Source organism: Netta rufina (genome assembly GCF_964035555.1).
Source record: "Netta rufina genome assembly, chromosome: 1".
Taxonomy (NCBI): Eukaryota; Metazoa; Chordata; class Aves; order Anseriformes; family Anatidae; genus Netta; species Netta rufina.
Window position 1 is genome coordinate 6,209,074 of NC_140123.1, and position 18,891 is coordinate 6,227,964.

An 18,891-nucleotide genomic window follows, 5' to 3' on the forward strand; every position below is an offset into this window, starting at 1 on the left:
AGCGATACCTCCAAGTTGAAGGAAAACAGCCATTCAGTTCGCAATCTGGGCATGTCCCTAATTAAACTTCTATGTGGGGATGATTCAGACACTCAAAAATAGTAACCACAAAGTCCACACACTCTTTGAACGACAGAGCAAATATTTAATGAACTGAGAGTGTTACGTGTCTGTTAACAGCACGGCTTCTCTTTTTTTTTTTTAACCAACCTGTTCCTTAGTCAAGGCTTTGATCATCTCAGCTGTGATGTGCCTGTTGGATTTAGCCATAGAGCCACCTTCCGTGGGGCTCTTGCCTGGCATTTCTTCTGGCTCCTTGTGAATAGGCATGGCTCTTCCAATCACACACATTAGCTTTGACTCCAGAGGACCCAGTTTTAAGTATTCCTTAAGAAGAAAAAATACCGTTCTTCTGCAGTTGCAGAGAAAAGAGGCAGCTCTTCAACAACAAACTAAACAAACTGCATCTTTCCTCTTAAAAGCAACTCCACAAGTGTTGTCCTGGGGTTGCCATGTTCAGTAATTTCAGTGTTAGTGGGTTAATCTACAAGCCAGCTGATCCTAGGAGGATGCAGCCCTGCTGCTCTCTTTTCCTGCATGTTTTCACCAATAATGTTTTCTCTGCAGCCCAAATTCTGCTCCCAAGTTTAGTTCCGTGAGAAGGATTAAACTAATCCAACAGTTCAGTACTGCCAAAAGAGAGAGGTCCAAATCCAACTTGGTGCTTGCACCATGTTTGTGCTGGCTCTGGACTTCCCTAGGCCTCTGACTCAGTTCAGGTGAGTCAAACTAATTCAAGGGGAAGAAACAAAACAAACAAAGGCAGGCTTTGCTGCTGGGATGGTGAGTGAACCAGCTAGAGAAGAGGCCGATGCGCACTACAGTTCCCTAGAGGCAGCAGCAGGATCGTACAGTGAAGGCTAGGGAGAAGGAACCCTACAGCACAAGGTCTTGAATCAAGTTTAATAAATGCTTTCCTGCTAGTTGCAACACCACTGTTTGTAGTTATACCTTAATTTTTGTGAAATACAGGAATGCCAGCAGCACCTGTGTCCCTCAGTAGGGTGGGCTCTGCAGTGCTAACAGCAGGAGAGAAGAAGCAAAGCTAGTGTTCCTCTCCTGAGGCAACAGCTGCAAGGAAGCAAGCACCTGGACAGATTTTGTTTGTCTGTTTGTGAAATGTTCAGCTTTTCCATGCAATGACTCTTCAGGACAGAGCCGTTCCCTAAGGCAGTCTCTGATCAAAGCAACAGGATGACTTCTCTGAACACAAGCTGCAAGTTATTAAATTAATGCCAAATTTCTAGAAATAGTTGTTTGTTTAAAAAAAGCAAAAAGCATCATTATTGTGTTTGAATACAATATTCAAGGGAAAGGAAACATTATGGAGATTTATGTCTACACAGCAAGCCTTGCAGTCTGTACCACTTCCACATCACTTCTTGAATTTGCAGTAGAAATCCATGATGTGACGTGGAATAACAATAAATTTTCCAAAAGTAATTGGCTTATTTACAAATGTGTTCAAGTTCTCATAACTCAAGTGTGCGATATTGGATGGAAGCAGAAAGCAGCTTTTTGCAATCGAGGATCTCCTGGAGCAGGTACCATCACCTCTTTTGAGGACTAAACCCTGTCCAGGTTTTTTTTTTCTGTAACAACACCAGGAATAAAACCACTCCTGGCAGTTCACGCTCCATACTGAAATCCATTTGTGTCAGTGAAAGACCCGATTACTTGAACTCATACCTGGAAATCTTGTTCAACTTCATACAAGCTGTTAAGAAGTGGAGTCAATGATTTTTCCTGCAGCTCCTCATCGCTGTCTTGAGGCTTCCCATCCTCTGTTTCAGACTGAATCTTTGGAGAGGATTTTCTCTTTTGACAGGGCACTGCAGCACTTTTGAGGCTTTCCTCTCCATCTGTCTTTGCTTTTAAAAGAGAATAATAATGTGCATGTAACTGTTAAAACTTTATGAAGATCAGAATTAGTACTCAGTATGAGCAGTGCCTGCGATCTTTACTGTGGCTTGGCCAGTGCCATGTCATAAACAGCTTGGCAGGATTTTTAATTGGCAATCCAAGCCAAATGTTGTTTTTTCTCACTGAGTTTTCTATGTTTATTGCTCCTCACAACTTCTGATCAAGATCAGGGACTGAAATTGACTGGAATTAAGAAGTGATGGGCCTATGGGACAGGGGAAAAAATAGCTTTTATTAGTTCAGCTTATATCCTGCATAGCCATGAATAGCTAAAGACTAGGAAAACAGCAAAAACATTTATTTCTTTATCAGTGTATGTATCTCTATGCACATATATGCAAGTTTCTGAGCCACAGCTCGTCTACCTGTAACTCCCCTGCACAGCTTGCATTTGTATTTGACCAATTCTCGTGATGGTAGACAGTTCAGGACATGGGCTGTCACGTTTTATGTTGGTCTGGGACAGTGACTTGATCCCAGCTTACTGGAACAAGAGCTACTTGACTAGGTGAAGGTACAGCACAGGTAACAGCCGAACTGTTCAAACACGAATATAATTCCAAGCTCTTAGTCAACGTTTGCTGGTGCCTGGTGGTTCCCAAAGGCCCATACATGGCTGGAACCGATCAGAACTTCTCAGATTCACAGCTTCAACAGACTTTTTCACATACTCACAACCTTTTTCACATATTCACAACTTCAATTTCTGCAACTTACCTTTTCAATTTAATTTAGTCTTTTTTTCTCTCTTTCTTCTGCTCACAAAAAGATGCAAATGAAAATGTGATACTAAGGTATCCACATAAACCACTCTGAGTGGTAAACACACCGACGTGGCCCTTCTTTCCTACCAGGATATATTTTTCCTGGGCATGCCTATCGGGGTATATTCGGCCTGGAGTTCAGTACCGCTGACCAAGATTTTCAGTTCAGGCTGAGCTCCACACAGCTTCATCTGCTGTCGCTAGGGATTCATTTAAAATTAATTCTGGTGTGCCTCAATGTGCTGAATGACTGCGAGGTGTGTGCACATGTGAAGTAAAAGCCAGCGTGTCCTCTCTGGGACAAGATATGATAACGAAGTCATGATGACATGGATCAGGTAAGAACTGATTAAGATATGAAGCATCTTTGTAAAAGGTTGCTGATCCTACTGACCACACTCCTGGCTAGATGTATAAAAATAACTGCATTTAACAACCTCAACACTGATTTCAATTTTCAAACTATTACAGATGGTGTTGTCTCCTCCTAACCCAAACTCCAGTTTGTCATTATTGTAGTGGGAAATTAAGTGCTCACCATGTAAAACAGGCAGTTTGGAGAAACCTTCAACAATAAAAAGTTTTTCAACATTCAGTGACTGATCAGTTCTTACAAGCTGCTGCCATGTGCATTACCTGAGTACTCTCTGGGCTCTACTGCTTTAATTTCATCCTGGGAGAATTCACCTTGCAAGCCAGCCGCCTGAGTAAGACACAAATGCCTATAAAATTAAGAAAACAACAACACCAAAAGTGAAACTCACATTAGAGGGCTGACTTTTCTCTCTAAATCACCCTGTGCAATCTTTTGGGGTGGGGAGAGAGTGCCTTTTCTGAAAGCCATTTGCTGCTTAACCACAAAGGCAGGATGGTGCAATGGTTCAAAAATGCAACGGAGGCAGCCAGGTAGCTTAGTGGCTCTATGCTGCTCTTTTTTGTTCTCAGAGCTTTAGTTCAGCTATGTCCATGAGACTAAAAGAAAACAAATGTTATAGTCTCCAGTCAGGCCAAGATTCAAACCGCAGCTGGCAGCTCTTTCTTAAAAGCAGTCCAAAGTTTGGAGAGGAGAGAAAAATGTTCACTTCTGACTTAAGACACTGAACTTTTTTGTGCAATAGGGCTGAAATCACTGAGCTGGCACTAGGGAAAGAAGAGGAGGCATTCCCATTGTTACTCTGTGCTTTTGATATCATTGGTGATGACATTTAGCAGCTAAATTAATCATTCTCTGGGAAACAAGTTCAATTATTTCAATACAAAAGGAACTAATACTATAGACACCTCTACAAAGAGACACATCCCAAGGCCTCTTCCTTACTTCAGCTCAGTACTACATGCCATCTGTTTCACTGGAGGTTGCAAAACCCCATATATTTGCATATTAATCCTCACATCCTTTAAAAATTTGCTAACAATAAAGGAAAAATCTATTACTCAGCACTTGGTCTGAGACAATTATGACAGAAAGAAATTATTTCCAGGCCCCAGTTGTGTCTCCATCAGAAGAAAGAGAGTGTGGACGGGTTTTTGTAGGTTATTAAAAAAACTAGCTTCTTCCCTGAATTTTGGTATTTAGAAGGTTACAAAGTCACTGTCATCCTTCAAAGATACAAGTCCCCCATGTAGCCAAATTCTGCCTCCCCACAACTAGAAAATTACCTTGGTTTTGTTGTTGGAGAGCCCCAATAGCTTTAGAGGCAGGAGTCGGCATTGTTTTTAAAAGTCATAATCATTTCTGAGTCTGTAAAGGCATCATCTTACCTGGGTACTTTCAGATTCCGAAGTTTGCCATCAATCAGTTTTGTCACTAAATTTATATTTTCTTCTTCTAGAAGCTGAATAGAGGTTTTCAAATCTCTCACTTTCTTTCGGTACACTTTAACCTTTTGGCAATAAAAAAAAAAGTAATTTTAGTGGGACTATACACATATTGGAAAGCTTTCCTAGTAAAATAGTCAATAATGTATTCCTAGGAAAAAAGCCCTGACAGCAGACTCTTCTCGTGTGGCCAAACAGTTCTGGGAGAGAGAAACTCTGGATCTCGCTTTTTTTTCAGTTTCACACCAGACCTTTGAGAGAGAAAAACCTTTTCAGAGACAAATTCAGGCTCTTGCTGAGCAAGTGTTCCTTTTCTAATTCCATAAAACCTTCTTACCCAGAATTAGTGATGCTTTCAGTCCAGGTTAGCCACAACATTGTCTAAACCCTAGGTTTTACTTTCTTTTGGACTGGTAGTCACCCCGTATTGCAATAAAGTTATATTAACAACAGGATACCAACTACTCAGTTCCCACAGTTTCTTTTCATTTTCCTGAAGGACAAGCAAGTTCTTACCTCCTCCACTGGGAAGTGGAAAGCACTATGGGATGGAAACCTCCCCCAAAACCATAGCTTTAAACACATGTATGAAAACAGTACTCAGTGACCTGAATGCTTCTGTTGTCACCTAGGCCAAATTCACCCAGCTATAATCATCCAAATATGCAGTGAAAAGCTACTTCCTGTTTTTCCCAGGGGTTAAAAAAGGTGAAAATGGCAAGTCATTAACCAGTAAGGGAATGTGTCTTGGCATAATGAGGTGATGCAGCTTTGTATCCTGTTGGTGTGACACAGTAACCTTGGAAAATTGTGACTGTATTCTTCAAATTCATTCAAATGTTGAGGTAATTATTTTAGGTCTGTGTTGGTAACTCATTTTTCAGTTCAGTGTCGAAACTGGAAAAAAAAAAATTTGGACTGGGACAAAACTGAAATCTTTATCTCCCTAAAACAATATACTGGAAGAGTCTGTCAGCTCCATATAAACATCAGCCTGGAGGAAAACATTCCATCTGTGTAAGAAAAGCCAAGGAAATGAATGGATGAATTCAGAGGATTGGAGAAGTCAGTGATAATAGTTTTGTTTTCCACAATAATTCAGAGCACTAACTCATACCATAGGAAACTAATAACAAAAGAAGCTAATTCATAACACTGCAAACTTCTAGCTGAGAGGAAAAAAACCCACAGCCCTCAAGTCTGAGAAGAAGGCCTGTCAGCACAAAAGACTACTCCAGATTGGATCTCCTCTGTTGACACTGCCTAATAATGTGTAAAATTTGTGAGACAGAAGAAGGGAAGGGAGTCCTCCAGCTTTACATAAGCATTCCATGAAAGGATGTTTAAATTCAAGCTCCTGCATGTTCATATGCAGATTAAAACACTCGTTCCCTTCTGCTGACCACTACCTTATTGCCTCAAAAGCTGTGGTGCCGCAAACTAGTAGGTAAAAGGGAGAAACTGCCAGGTTTGTTGATCTGGCACTGAAAAACTGTAAATTCATTCATTAACTTCCCCCAAAATCCTGCTCAGTTCTAAACTGTGAGGTTGCAGTGATGGGGAAGGGCATTTCCTTCCTCCAGTCTCTTGTTTAGATTTGATTGCAACGAAGAATCTGCATTGACTGGAATAACACAATATCAAACTTTAACCATGGAAAAATCAATTTCATTAATTTGTCTCACAAAAAGGGTTTTCCTGGACACAAAAAGTTACACATATCCAATATTTAACTCTAAATTGCCAGTAAAGAACACTCTAAGAGCTATCAAGGAACCAATTACAACTTTCTGCAATTTTGATTTTCCTCTCTTCGATGTCCTAATCTCCAGGGTTTCTTTATTATCTCCCATTTAAAGCTGCCTGAAGCCCTCTTTCTCCAAAACTCTTTTCATCTCTCCCATTAAAGTCTTCAGAGTCTGGTCACTGGAGACAGCTATGATTTTAGGCCACTGCATTTCAAACCTGAACTGCCATGATAAACTGAGAGCAAGTGATCCTCTTACCTCTTCTTTCAGCCACTCATTCTCTTCAATTTCTCTGATGCTGCTTTTGTCTAAGTATCTTACAGCACTCTGGGAAAACACAATTTAAGACCATCTCGGAAAGCAGGACTTTGACAGTGCTGTATACTAAAAAGAACCTTCTGCTCTTTAGCAGGAAATAATTAAGAAACATCCACAAGACAGCCTGTAACATCCCCTGAGGGATTACGAGCAGATTTAGCCCACAGCGCCAGCTGTTTCTTCTCCATCACCCAGCCCAGTGTGCTTTATATATGACAAGCAATTTACCAGTATTTTATAGTTTCCTATATTTGAGTTAGCAAATTTTCTTTTTTGTCTATCATTTTCTGCTGAGTTCCCACCACTGTTCAAATCTTCCTGTTTGCAAGGTATCAAATCTTTTGCTATTAAAAAAAGACAAGACCAATCACAACCGAGGCAGCACTGATCTATGACAAGTGACAGAAACACGGAGAGCTCTGTGCTAATGAGCCATCACTGCTATTTAATTATTGATGTCAGTGAGAGGAAAGGAACAACTGGGAGGGAAGATACCAATGCAGATCACTGTAATCATGAAGTCCTTTAGATTAGGTTCTCACATGACATGTTTTTTTGATCTCTATGTAAACATAAAAATTAAAATGACAGCAAAGGTGACATGTTTTTGAACAAGTACTACCTGTGCCCCTGTTTCCCACAACCCCTCTTGTAAAATGCCCCATATCTACTCACTGATGGTCTGATACTAAAAAAAAAAGGTTATGTCATTAGTAATAAGCTAAGCCATATTCAGTAAGAGTACTACCAGATTATATTGCTCTCACTTTGTTAGAAAAGTTCCACGTCTTAATTCCAGTTAAGATTAATGCAGAGTACATAAATCATAGCTATGATGCAGTTGGTATTTTGAAAAAAGACAGAAGGGATACCTCTGGCGCCAGTTCCTTACTTTTCTTCACGTACAGCTCAACTAGTCTGTCATTTTCTTCTTTCACTGCTTTCAAAGCCTTTCTATAATATTCTTCAAAGAAAAAAAAAAAACAAAAAAACAAAAAAAAAACAGACATCATTATGTAACATCAATGTCTTCTGACACCAAATAGACACATGCCACGTTGTTCCTAAGGAGGAACTTGTCAGCCACCACCCCATGCACTGAATCCTGTCCCGTGGAGCATCTAACTTGTCCATAGAAAATGTCCTTCTAAACCCAAAGGACAGTAGAGTTAACTAAAAAACTAGAAATCTGAAGTATCTTGCAATTTTTTGCTGGCAACTACAACAGCTACTAAGCTGAGTAGTTCTCCACTAAGATATTTGTATCTTACCACTACATTTTGACTCTCTAAATAGCACTGCTCCCGGAGTTATGCAAGAGGTGTGCTTAGAAAGCTTAGGCTTTAGATATAGAAGCATATTAGATCATTTTATGGCAGCATTTTTTCAGTTATCATTATACTGGACCTAATAAATTTTCTGACTTATCTAAGCTTTCCAGGAGGGTTCCAATTTGACAACAGGACAAAACAGAGAATGTGGCAATTGCCTCAGTTATTTGCTTTCATTGTTACTTGTGGTCCTTATTTAGAAAGTATGTCTTGTATCTAACTGAATGGCTTTGACTTCAAGTTCTGTTCTTTTGCTGTTTAATTATTTCATCCTTCCCTTCAGTTGTTTTTGTGCTGTACTAAATAGCCCAGCGCTGCTTGGTATGTTCTCCTTGTGAAAGAATTAATGGGATTGTAGCAAACTTCTTTGAAGGAAGGCAATTCACACTTGTTCCAGAAGCTTGAAATTCTGCCTAGCTCTGCACTTGTGTTGCAGTCTGCTGCTGACCGGGCTGTAAATGAGTGTCTGGTCATGGACCCGCTGTGGAATCAAAGGCAGTCAAATAAGAAAGGTGCATTAGTTGTGCATTAGTTCCTAATTTAGCACGGTGGAACCTGGCCTACCTTAATCAATCCGCCATCTGGACTTGGCAGAATGAAGTGGGAAGTGCTTACATACTGTAATTAAATCACCCCTTCATTCTTTCAGATAGCAAAACAATCTGAGATGTATTGGGAGACTAAGCAAAGGAGGAACTGTTCAGACATGCTCGTTTTTTTTCTAGGGAGGCTATTTACCCTCAGTCTCACTGCGGCATTGTTTTCCGCAGACCTCATGTAAATGTTAGGCTTTCTTTTGCTGCCTCTACCCTCCAGTGATTTTGTTTAAAATGTCCACACCACAAAAGCTATGCCAGTGTCAGGTACATAAAAAAAACAGGAACCTCCCCACCTATGCTTACTCTCTAAGCCTGTTACAAGGGTGAGAGCTGAACAAGCCCAGTTTGCTGCAGTATCACACTGAGAATTTGTTGGATGTAAACTCTGTATAGACAGTACTCCCCAGCCACAAGTTTGATTTCAGGAAGCTGGGTAAAAAGTATGCTAACATCCCGTGCTGGCAGCATCATTTTGCAGGATGTTAATTAGGCAACTGCTGTAGGTACCTCTGTGACAGCCTCTCTACAAACACACTTCTGTTTAGTCACACATTTTTGGCTCTGTAGCCCCTGCTATGCAGGAGGTCAGACTGAATGTTGCTATTGGATAGTTCTGGCATTCTATATAAGAGCCTATTCTCTTTTTCTTTCCATATACCAGCAGCTGTATAGCAAAAGTTTTCAACCGACTGAGAACAGGGAAAGCACACAATGCAAAACACCGACCTCTCTTTGAACACAGATCTTGATCTCTGATGGGCTGGCTATCTGGCAATGCAGAAAGTGTAATGCAGATCTTAATCATGATAAAATATGTTTCACAAGACAAAAAAAGATAGCTGGCTGGCTCGTATCCGCAGTAGCTGGTGCCTGGTAATGGTTGGCACGGAATATAGGGAGACTGTCAGAGCAGTGTCACTGCCTGTTACTACCAGCTGCTTGGCTGGAGTCATGCATACTGAGAGGGTCGTAAAGGGAGAAAACCAGGACATCCTTCTCCTGTTAGCGGCACGGGTTACATACCAGCAAAACATTTACATGATTTTAAAATAGTGCAGTAGTAAAGAGATCTAATGGGTTCGTAAAGCACTCGGCACCAGAATACATGAGCTCTTAAATTAATTCCCCTGTTGTGTCAGTGTTGAAACAGTTCCCAGGGTCTGTGTATGTCTGCGCTGGCAGTTTTGCAGGGCCTCACGCATGAGACTATGCAACCAGGAGGCCAAGTTCAAACCACTGGCTGTACAGCTCCCTCTAGTCCTGAATTTAAACCAGCGTGCTCGATTCAAAGGATGGTGTTCCAAGAATGAGCTCATACCATGAGCCTGTCAAAGAAGTTTTCAACATGCAAAGTGCTTCAAGCGTGACAAGAAGCAACGAGAGCAGAGTCAACATTTTCAAATAGGAGTGCTAAGGGAGCCATGTGTGTAGGAGATCTAAACACGCATAAACCTATTAAAAAAAAAAACAAACTGCTGGCCGTCACAGCAACATTTTTAAAAAATGGGTTGCCTGTGTTTTACAAGAAAATAGTCAGAAGAGAAGGTTATCAGTTTCTTTAAATGCTCATAATTTCTTTATTAATTTATTAATAAAATTTTTTATGATTAATACACTTTTTATGATTAAAAAACTTTTTTATGATTTATTAATCATAACTTTATTAATTTTGTTAACAAAGTGACATTCATGGAGATAGAGTTCTGTCTTACAGGAGGATTACGCAGCCCTGCTTAGGCACACAGTTTTGAAAAGCTGTCAGAAATGACTATAACTTGGACTCAAACTAAGTTTATAATTTAATTAATTAATGCAAGTAATGTGCATTACACTAGCTGTAAACTGACCTGTAGCCCTGTGAAGGTCATCTTTGACTTCCTTGATGTCGTTTTCCAGATTCTTAATCTTGTTGGCATGTGTTTTACTTCCCACATTTTTGTACTCCAACCAGTAATCCCTCTCACTCTGCTTTGCTGAAAGTTGTTGGTCAGTTTCTTCCATTCGGGAGCGCAGGTCTAATGAAATGAGGGCATCAGAAGACAAGTTTGTTACCAATTTCTTAAGCTGATAGTTCATAATTCTTATGAGTTCCTCAACTTCTTTAAAAAAGGCACTTTCTGTGGGATTAGGGAAAGAGAGGGGACTCTTCTGCATTACAGCACACTACAACATGATGACACAGTATCAAGGGCCACCATCGTTGCTGAAAACAGCCAGATCTTATTCTGCCAAGGAGACAACAGTGCTCACTGGCATGTTGCAAGTAAAGACATGTGATTTCACTCTGATTGAGAATCACAGGGATGGCAGCCACAGCTTTCTACAACCAAACCCAGTCATTTTTGCTGCCATCATTTCTATTTTTTTTTTTTATCTTCCAGTGGAGCCAGTGTATAAAGCTTCCATTAATTTCAATAGAATGGAAAATATGAAGCTTCTGTACTTGCACAGTAATACATGTCACGTGGAAAGAATAAAACAGTCTAATATACCAGGTCTATTTCTATAAAAGACCCACTTCTTTTGAATTTTAATTTGACTTAAATAACAGATTTACTTATAGGTTCTCCACAATTAAATTCAGGGAGGAAAAGCTGTATGCTTTTTATGTAACAAAGACACTGAATCTCTATTTAAATTGCAAAGAAGTATTTAATTCCAAGCGTGTAAATTACAAACCATGCTTCTGCAACTCACAAGGTACCTTTCAGAAGCTGTTCTTTCTCCTTAGTGTACTGCCATGTGGCTTGCAGTGACTCTTCCACGTCATCCCTAGTTACAACCTCCTTTTCATCTTGCTCTTTCTCCTTTTCTTCTATTTTTCTGAGTATACGCCTGATGTGTGCCTGCTGTTCTTCCTTCAGACGGTTGTTCTATGAGAGTTGGAAGGGCTTATATTGAGATATTTTCAAATTGGTTCTCAAAGTTACAAATTTAAGCAACGAAGAAAAGTTGGATCTGTACCCGTGCCAGGACACACTGCAAAACCACTCAGCTATTCTTCATGTTTTGAAAAGGACGGAGGGGAGAGGAGATTTGCAAGTCTCAGAAGTTTCTCAATAACTTCAAGTCCATTACCACAAGGAAATGAGAAACAAATGACTGCCCTACTCGGTGCAGCACATGAATAGTCCTCCATTGCCTGGAAAGAAAGCTCCTGGTGGGGAAATAACATTGTTCCCATTCACAAGTCATTTAGTTCTTCACTTCAACATTCTTCATGACAATTTACCACCTTCATGTGGAAATGTCATCAATCAAGTCACTTGCCTATAACCACAGCAGATAGAGTTGCCAAAGCTGGAATTAGTTATACCTACCAATTCCACAACTGTGATTGTGTCCCCTTGCCATCAGCCTTGTAAGTGACACTCAAATGAAATTACTGACTGTGTATGTTTGCTCCCAAAGGACACCAAGGAGGAGCAAACAACCACACCAACCAAACTGCAACAATAATAATGCAGTAGAGAGTCTCAAACATTCCTCACTTTCAAAAAGATTAACTGTAAACTGCTTGGAAACATTAAGCAGGAAACAAAGAAGGGAGCCCAAAGAGCTGCAGCCCAAAGAGAAGGGACCCCAAATAGCACTACGAGAATGCCCTGAAGTACTTTGTACAGTCTAAAGTATGAAGAAGTCCTTGAGGGACCATGAACTAGGCTTCAAGTCTGAAATGAACACCAAACAGATGGGTATTTTTTAAAGCAAAGGAACAACCAGGCATGGGAAGGACATAGAGAGGTTGGTTGTTTAATGTTTAACTGCTCTGGGAAGTGCAAGAGGCAGCATTGTTTGATCACCTGATCCAGTTTAAGAATTTGTGAGAGATTTTAATTCCTTTCATTAGATGATTGTACATATATCCACTTTCAAAGCCCACTAGTCTCATTTCTCAGGTGCCATACTTAGACTGTTATGTATACGTGTAACTCAGGTGTGATTATAACCTCGATCACAACAAGGTTACTTAACTTCGTTTTTAAAAAAAATCCTAGTAACACAACTATTAACCAACAAGAAAGGGTCTCTTCATCAAGCAGTGCCAAAAATTAAAGCTAGACAACGGTGTGATGCTTTTTTTTTGTTGTTGTTGTTCATTTTTGATTATAAGTAAATTTGAAAGAATAATTAAACTCTCACAATTTGTGACAATTTGAAACTGTGCAATTTCCTTACCTCGGAAATGAACCAGAGAAGGTCAGCAAACCTCTATACGTAGGCAGATCTGCTAATACTACCAACAAAAATCAGATAATGCTGTTTCTTCTTCTTTATGCTGAAGCTGTATTCTTTACCTCCTTGAGGAATATTTGCAGGATTGTTTGAGAAAGCAAATCTGAACATACTACAGTAAAGTTACCTAGTGAAAGGTGGGCAGAGTAATAGTAAATACTTAGGTGGTTACTGAGTACTTCATATAGATTGGAAATCACCTTCACTGAACTCACTTTAACTAAACTCCTGTGCCCAAATCTGCATTTCTATTCCTGCAGCTCATTTTTTTTTTTTTTTGTATGGTTGTATTTAGAACACCTACGTTTTATAACACCTTTTAACTTCTCACCTTATGAAGTGATTCACTAACTCTAGTTTAACTGACTCCAAGAGACTCACTGCTATGATTAGTTATAGTAAATATAGTACTTGGATTAAAAAAAAAAAACAAAAAAACAAAAAACAAAATTGAATCTGTGAGTTAAAATACCATGTATAAAATGTGGTGGGAGGAAGAAATATGGTGGGAGAAGGATGTACAGTCACTTACTCTTTCATGATATTCTTTGTTCTTCTCTTCCACTTGTTTCAGATTACACAAAACCTGATCAATTGCTGCTTCTTTGGTTTCAATTCTGTGGGGAAAGAATAAAGAAAGAGAAATCCTTTCAAAAGCAAGAAAAAGGAATCTTTAAGCTAGATGAGACATGAACGTGACTTGGATGTATTTTTTGTATGATATTGATTCATTAATTTGGGGCTACTCACTACACAGAAAGAAATGCCTTCCCACATAGATCTGGACCTTCGTGTCAGTTTGGATCTCATGCTGATAGTGAGAAGCAGACTCCCTGCTTACTCCATCCCTTTGGCTACCAGAGTAGCCAGTAGTAGCTACGAGAGAGGAAGAAGCAGGTTCTTTCCTTTCTGGCTGTGGCTCAGAAAACCTATTGTCCACATCTCTTTTAAGATAAGATAATTTGTGCTCTATAAATAATTATTACTCATCACTCATATACTCATATAGGAAGCCTAGACAGCTCACTAAGAGATAGGCCAGGTGAATCCCAAACTGGAGCCTTAAATGGCATCCAATTCTTCCAAAATTTTGATTTGCTGAGCCTTCAACTGCTTTTTTCACCAAGAACTTAAGTTTACTGTAAGAACTTGTTAAATAACTCTAAGAAGTGCTAAGGGAATGGGGACTGCAGTAGTTCTGTAAGTAAATCTACGCATTTTTTTTCAGAGAACTAGCACACTGCTTTCACAATTTTCATAGACCACTTGTGATCCTCTTTGCCCCAGATGCTGAAGAAATGTTTTTTTCTAATGATCTCTCTTCTAGAATGAGAAATGTTGGACTGCAAATGGTGTCTTTTTGCAAAGTTCTCTGTAATCTTCCTACATCTTCCTGAAATTCATTCACCATGCAGCACAATAGACGTGGTACAATTATCACAGTATCTTTTACTGTTTCAACTGTTATTGTTTCTTTTTTGTTTGTTTGTTTAGTTTTGTTTTGTCTCTACCAAAATATATATATTTAAAAGAATGTCACATTTTCCTGGCTAAAATTGGATCACTCTGGGAGTGAGTCACGTAAGTTGGAGGTTACTAGATTTGTCTGCTCTGCTCTCAGTGTGCTCCAAGGTGTGCTTCAGGTTTCCCACTAAGTACAAGGATATTAGTTAGAGGGGCCACATGGAGGGACATGGAGGTGATGGCTATGGCAAAAATACATTACTTATCAGACAAAGGTGACAGCTTGAACAAGACCAAGAACAGCCACACACTGTGACCTCCTAAATCACCTGCCACATTAAACAATTTTCGTGTTTTGAATACTGATGCAGATCTTAATTTCTGCTACTTTAAGATTTTCCATGAAGTGGAATTATATATGTCACTTTGTTAATGTCAAAAATACATATGAGAAGAACAAATATATGCTATTTTGTCTACTACACGTTGGAACTTTCCTCTGAAGATTTTTTCCATGGTATTTGTCAGATTCAGGAAGCCACAGAACAGCTAGATTGATGATTCCTTTGGTACTATTTTTCTCAACTCTGCATGCTAGTTGAAATATTTCATCCTCTACCAAAAAAAAAGAAAACAAAGCCACAAAACCTCTCCTCCCTGGTATCATAATAGTTTTGTCAGTCATCTATAGGATGTTACTAGGGTAAGTAATTCACAGGTTTGCTGTTCCAATCCAATCCCAAACTAGAGAACAGTACTGAAAATGCAAAATAATAAACTCACTGTTAACAGCAACCATTCTTCAACATGCAAAATAAAATGTGGGAGTGGAAGTTAAACAAATATTATATGCTTGAAAATTCCTAAAGAAGAATGTGAAGGACGTTTGCTTGTATTATTAGGCTGCTTTGCACAATATAGCAGTACAGAGAAGTTATAGATGACAGAGACAAGGAAAGTATCAGAGAAAGAGAGGTAAGGAGAGAGCAAAGTAGGAGGGGGAGAGAGGGAAGGAGAAAGACAGAAAGAAAACTATTTTTTTTCCTTTTTTCTCTGTTATTGTTTCAGAAACTAAACATCATGTGTCAGTACAACACATTGCAGAGGAAGACTCTTCAGATAAATGAGTTGTTTGCTTGGATATCTGACTAAGCACAACAATAACTTTACCAGAAGCCAGTTTTTCTCCTCAGCCTAGTAATACAGTTTGCTTATTTCTAAGCAAAATATTTTTCTTGGCATTTTTTGGAAGATATTGTTTGTGATAGGATTCAGCTAAACTTGGTCTGTTTCACTGTGGAAGTTTGTATTCTCTTCTTCATAAACTGAAACAGAAAACCCCACATCCTGTAAACTCCTATAGGTGTCACCAGAACTGCACATGGTTACTCTTGCACTCGCTCAGCCTGCTTTTCATTCCTACACTGAGGTAGGGCTCCCTGCTCCTTAAAAACTGATTATAATTGTTGTATGCTGAGGTTTTTCCCTGTCAAATTCTTTCTCTGATAAAAATCATAGAGCTTAATTTTAGTCCTTTCAATCATCTTCCCAAGAGATTGGAGATCAAATCAACTGGACTATTACATAACTTACTGGAATATTCCCCTTAGCTCTTTCTGTTCTCTGCTTGATTTTAGAAAAGCTTTAAGGTTCTTCTCCATTATTTTCAAAGTCAAAAAGTTGGTCAAAATCAATTTTTCCTCCCTGTGTAAGCTGACAATGAGATTTTTCCTGTGATCCTCTATAAAACTGTGATTTTAAATACTGAGGTAAGAAGTTGAGGGTAGAGTTACTATTACATGAGTAAGGTTCCTGTTTTGGGTCCACAGTTTTATCACTTAGTTTGTGCAATGTATATGGAGTCTGTCCTGGCACCGAGCACCTACATCCTCCGTTAGAAGCTGAGGACAGTGCTTTGCTCAGCTGTGCTTCTGACAACTACTGTTTGGAAAATAATTTCTAGGTTGCTTGGCTGTGTGGGGACTCTGAGAACTAATAAGGTCCATGGTTTGTTTTGTTATAGTTTTATAGTTCTATCATGACTGATCCTGTTTCCTTTGGATCAACATAAGTAAAGAACAGAAAGCAGTGACTGTTTGTTCCTGATAAAAAGCTTGCTCCAAGATAATTTTAATAATGCTCTTCAATTTTGTTAAAAAACTCTTGCTTTAGGTAGAACACAATGAGAACATGACTTGGAAATATGTATTGGTGCAGCAGAGGTGCCTGCGTTTAGTGAAGGAAGACATTGCATCAGATACTGGTCGTAGCAGGGTTTTCTTTTCCTGCTATACAGGTAACTTACTGGCAAGAACTTTTCATACAAGATGTGGGACTGAAAAATGGTGATGGCTTTTCTTCGGACGATTCCCTACAGTGAGGGTCATTTTAGAGATTTTGGAACAGTCTGGAGCAGCTCAGAACCTCTGCATAAAGCCAGGATTTTATTCTGAAGGTCTACTGCACATAGCACTTTCCTTTGTGCTCCACTCTCAGCTGCATCAGAGGAACAAACCAGAGATCTTGAGGTTGCGGCTAGTGACTACATACCTCTGTGAACACCAGGGAATTCCAGAAAGTACAATCAAATGTGATCTTGCACTCTAAGAGCATGCAGATCAAACATCTGCTACTAACAGACAAAAACATTTTTAGCTTTTATTAAAACTCGTCCTAAGTTTTATCCTAATGACACAAAATTATTTCTGATCCACTTAAAAGATTTCTTACAGGAATAGTATAGCAGTTGAAAAAGTGCAGATTTCTAAAATAGCCTTGAAAACTCAAAATAAGAAAAAAAAGTACAGTGCAAAATTGCCATAGCCAATATGGTGATCAGTTCAGGTTCTGAATTGGATACTTCTCTTTGCTGTCTGCTTTCATATCATATATTCTATGTAAGTGAAAAGTTAAATATATTAAACCTACTGAAATTCCAGTAAGGCTTTCTGGAAAGTATATTCTTCTGAAAGTTGTTCTTCTGGTTTCTCCTCTTTCTTCTTCTTTTCCATGTTTTTTGCTGTATTTCTGCTGGAAGCTAGACCTAAAAGGATGACAGGGTAAGCAGAAAGGAAGAAACAAAATGAGAAAAAAACGATCCAGAAAATGTCTTATTTTACAAATGTCAAAGGCTGCTGAACAATTCTAACATAAACAAAAAAAGATGCTTTGTTGACAGCAACAATCCTGCCCGTGTCAGAACTCAGGTCCCTGTTCTGGGGACATCCTGAAGTGCTGTCCTGCACAGAGATGTTCGGGAACAGCGGCCTCTGTCACTAGTTACTTACTGCATCCCTCACTGTGGGTTGTTCTACATTCTTGCAAATCAAACAAGCAGTTGTTTCTTTTACAGTCCTTTGTCTCTGTTTCTTTGTCAGGCTTGTTTTATCAAGTTCACTTGTTAATATGCATCTCTTTCCCTCTCCTTCTGTTCTCCTAACACTATGAATATTTGCCATTCACTGCGACTCTGATATCAGTTTTCATTGTCAGAGCTGGAACAAAACCACTCTCTGAAGGGATATCTGTGTCAGCAGTATTCCCTGGGTATGTTGTCACAACTACCAGCCTCAGAATTCAACTGACAATGCATAGTTCTGTAATGGAACTGGTAGCACATATTATATAAAATAAAAAAGTTGTAAGAAAAGGGCACTTACAAAGATTTCTCACTTTTAGCAGTCACGTCATCAAATATTAAATTCAGTTTAGTTCATATAATGTAGGAAATTTTATACCAAATGACTAGAAACATAATACATAACCTGTTTTCATTTTAAACTGCTTTTCTGCTCAAGTTCTGAACTCTCTGTTATCACTCAGATAGACAAGACTGAAACAATTTTTTACGGGAAGTAAATATGCAGCCAGGTGGATACTCGTCCAGCTCATTACAACGAGCACAAGGAAACAGGAAAAAAAATAGTGGAAAGTAACACAGCAAGCCTGCCAAATCGATCGAAAATCAAGGGAATGAAGTTAAACCAACTATTGACACATGCACTCGAATCCATGCACCAGCACATGACTTCTCAATACATTCACCATACCCTGAAGCAAGGCAAGGTCAGCTTGCTGCATACAAAATTGCTTTCTAACCTAGATGAGTAGCTGATGCCTGCTGGTGAAACAAGTGAGCGTGCTGAGAACAGCCGCTCTGCTGCAGTGTATACAGCAGAAAGGCCTGTAATAGAAATGTTCACTGAGGGGCAGCTCTACAAGTGAAAGAAAGGGAAAACATATCTTGGGGTCTAGGTCAGTACGCAGCTCCCCAGACCATGGAATATCTTCTTCATAATGTTTTATCCAGAAGAATTTTATTCCTACTCTGTTGGAAATTTTGTGCAGATTCTGTCTGTTCTGCTGCTGAAGACAAATTCACACTCTTAGGGACAATTGTGTAAAGCAGTCCGTCACAGTCTCTGCAACACCTGATTATTTAAGTCACAAACAGAGCTAATTCCATTCGTAGAAACCTGGAAAAATCTTACTCCCACCAGCAATTTCTTGAATTTCCAGTGTCCCAGCTCAAAGTTTTAATGGTTGCTACATATGAGTAAAAGATTTCTATTGTTGAACTTCTTTACAATCATGCCTGCATCACAGTATCACCATAACTGGGGTAAAAACT

The 18,891-nt window shown here is 39.2% G+C and overlaps 1 protein-coding gene across 1 annotated transcript; it reads right to left on the bottom strand.

Moving 5' to 3' along the window:
• Positions 1 to 201: 201 nt before the first annotated feature.
• On the bottom strand, positions 202 to 17,272 carry CCDC83 (coiled-coil domain containing 83; the record flags this gene model as incomplete). Its single annotated transcript, XM_084305860.1, has 10 exons — positions 202 to 387; positions 1,750 to 1,931; positions 3,384 to 3,469; positions 4,509 to 4,630; positions 6,572 to 6,640; positions 7,504 to 7,595; positions 10,409 to 10,576; positions 11,266 to 11,434; positions 13,330 to 13,414; positions 17,190 to 17,272. The coding sequence occupies 10 exons, from the start codon at positions 17,270 to 17,272 to the stop codon at positions 202 to 204; spliced, it is 1,242 nt and encodes a 413-aa protein (XP_084161986.1).
• Positions 17,273 to 18,891: the final 1,619 nt, after the last annotated feature.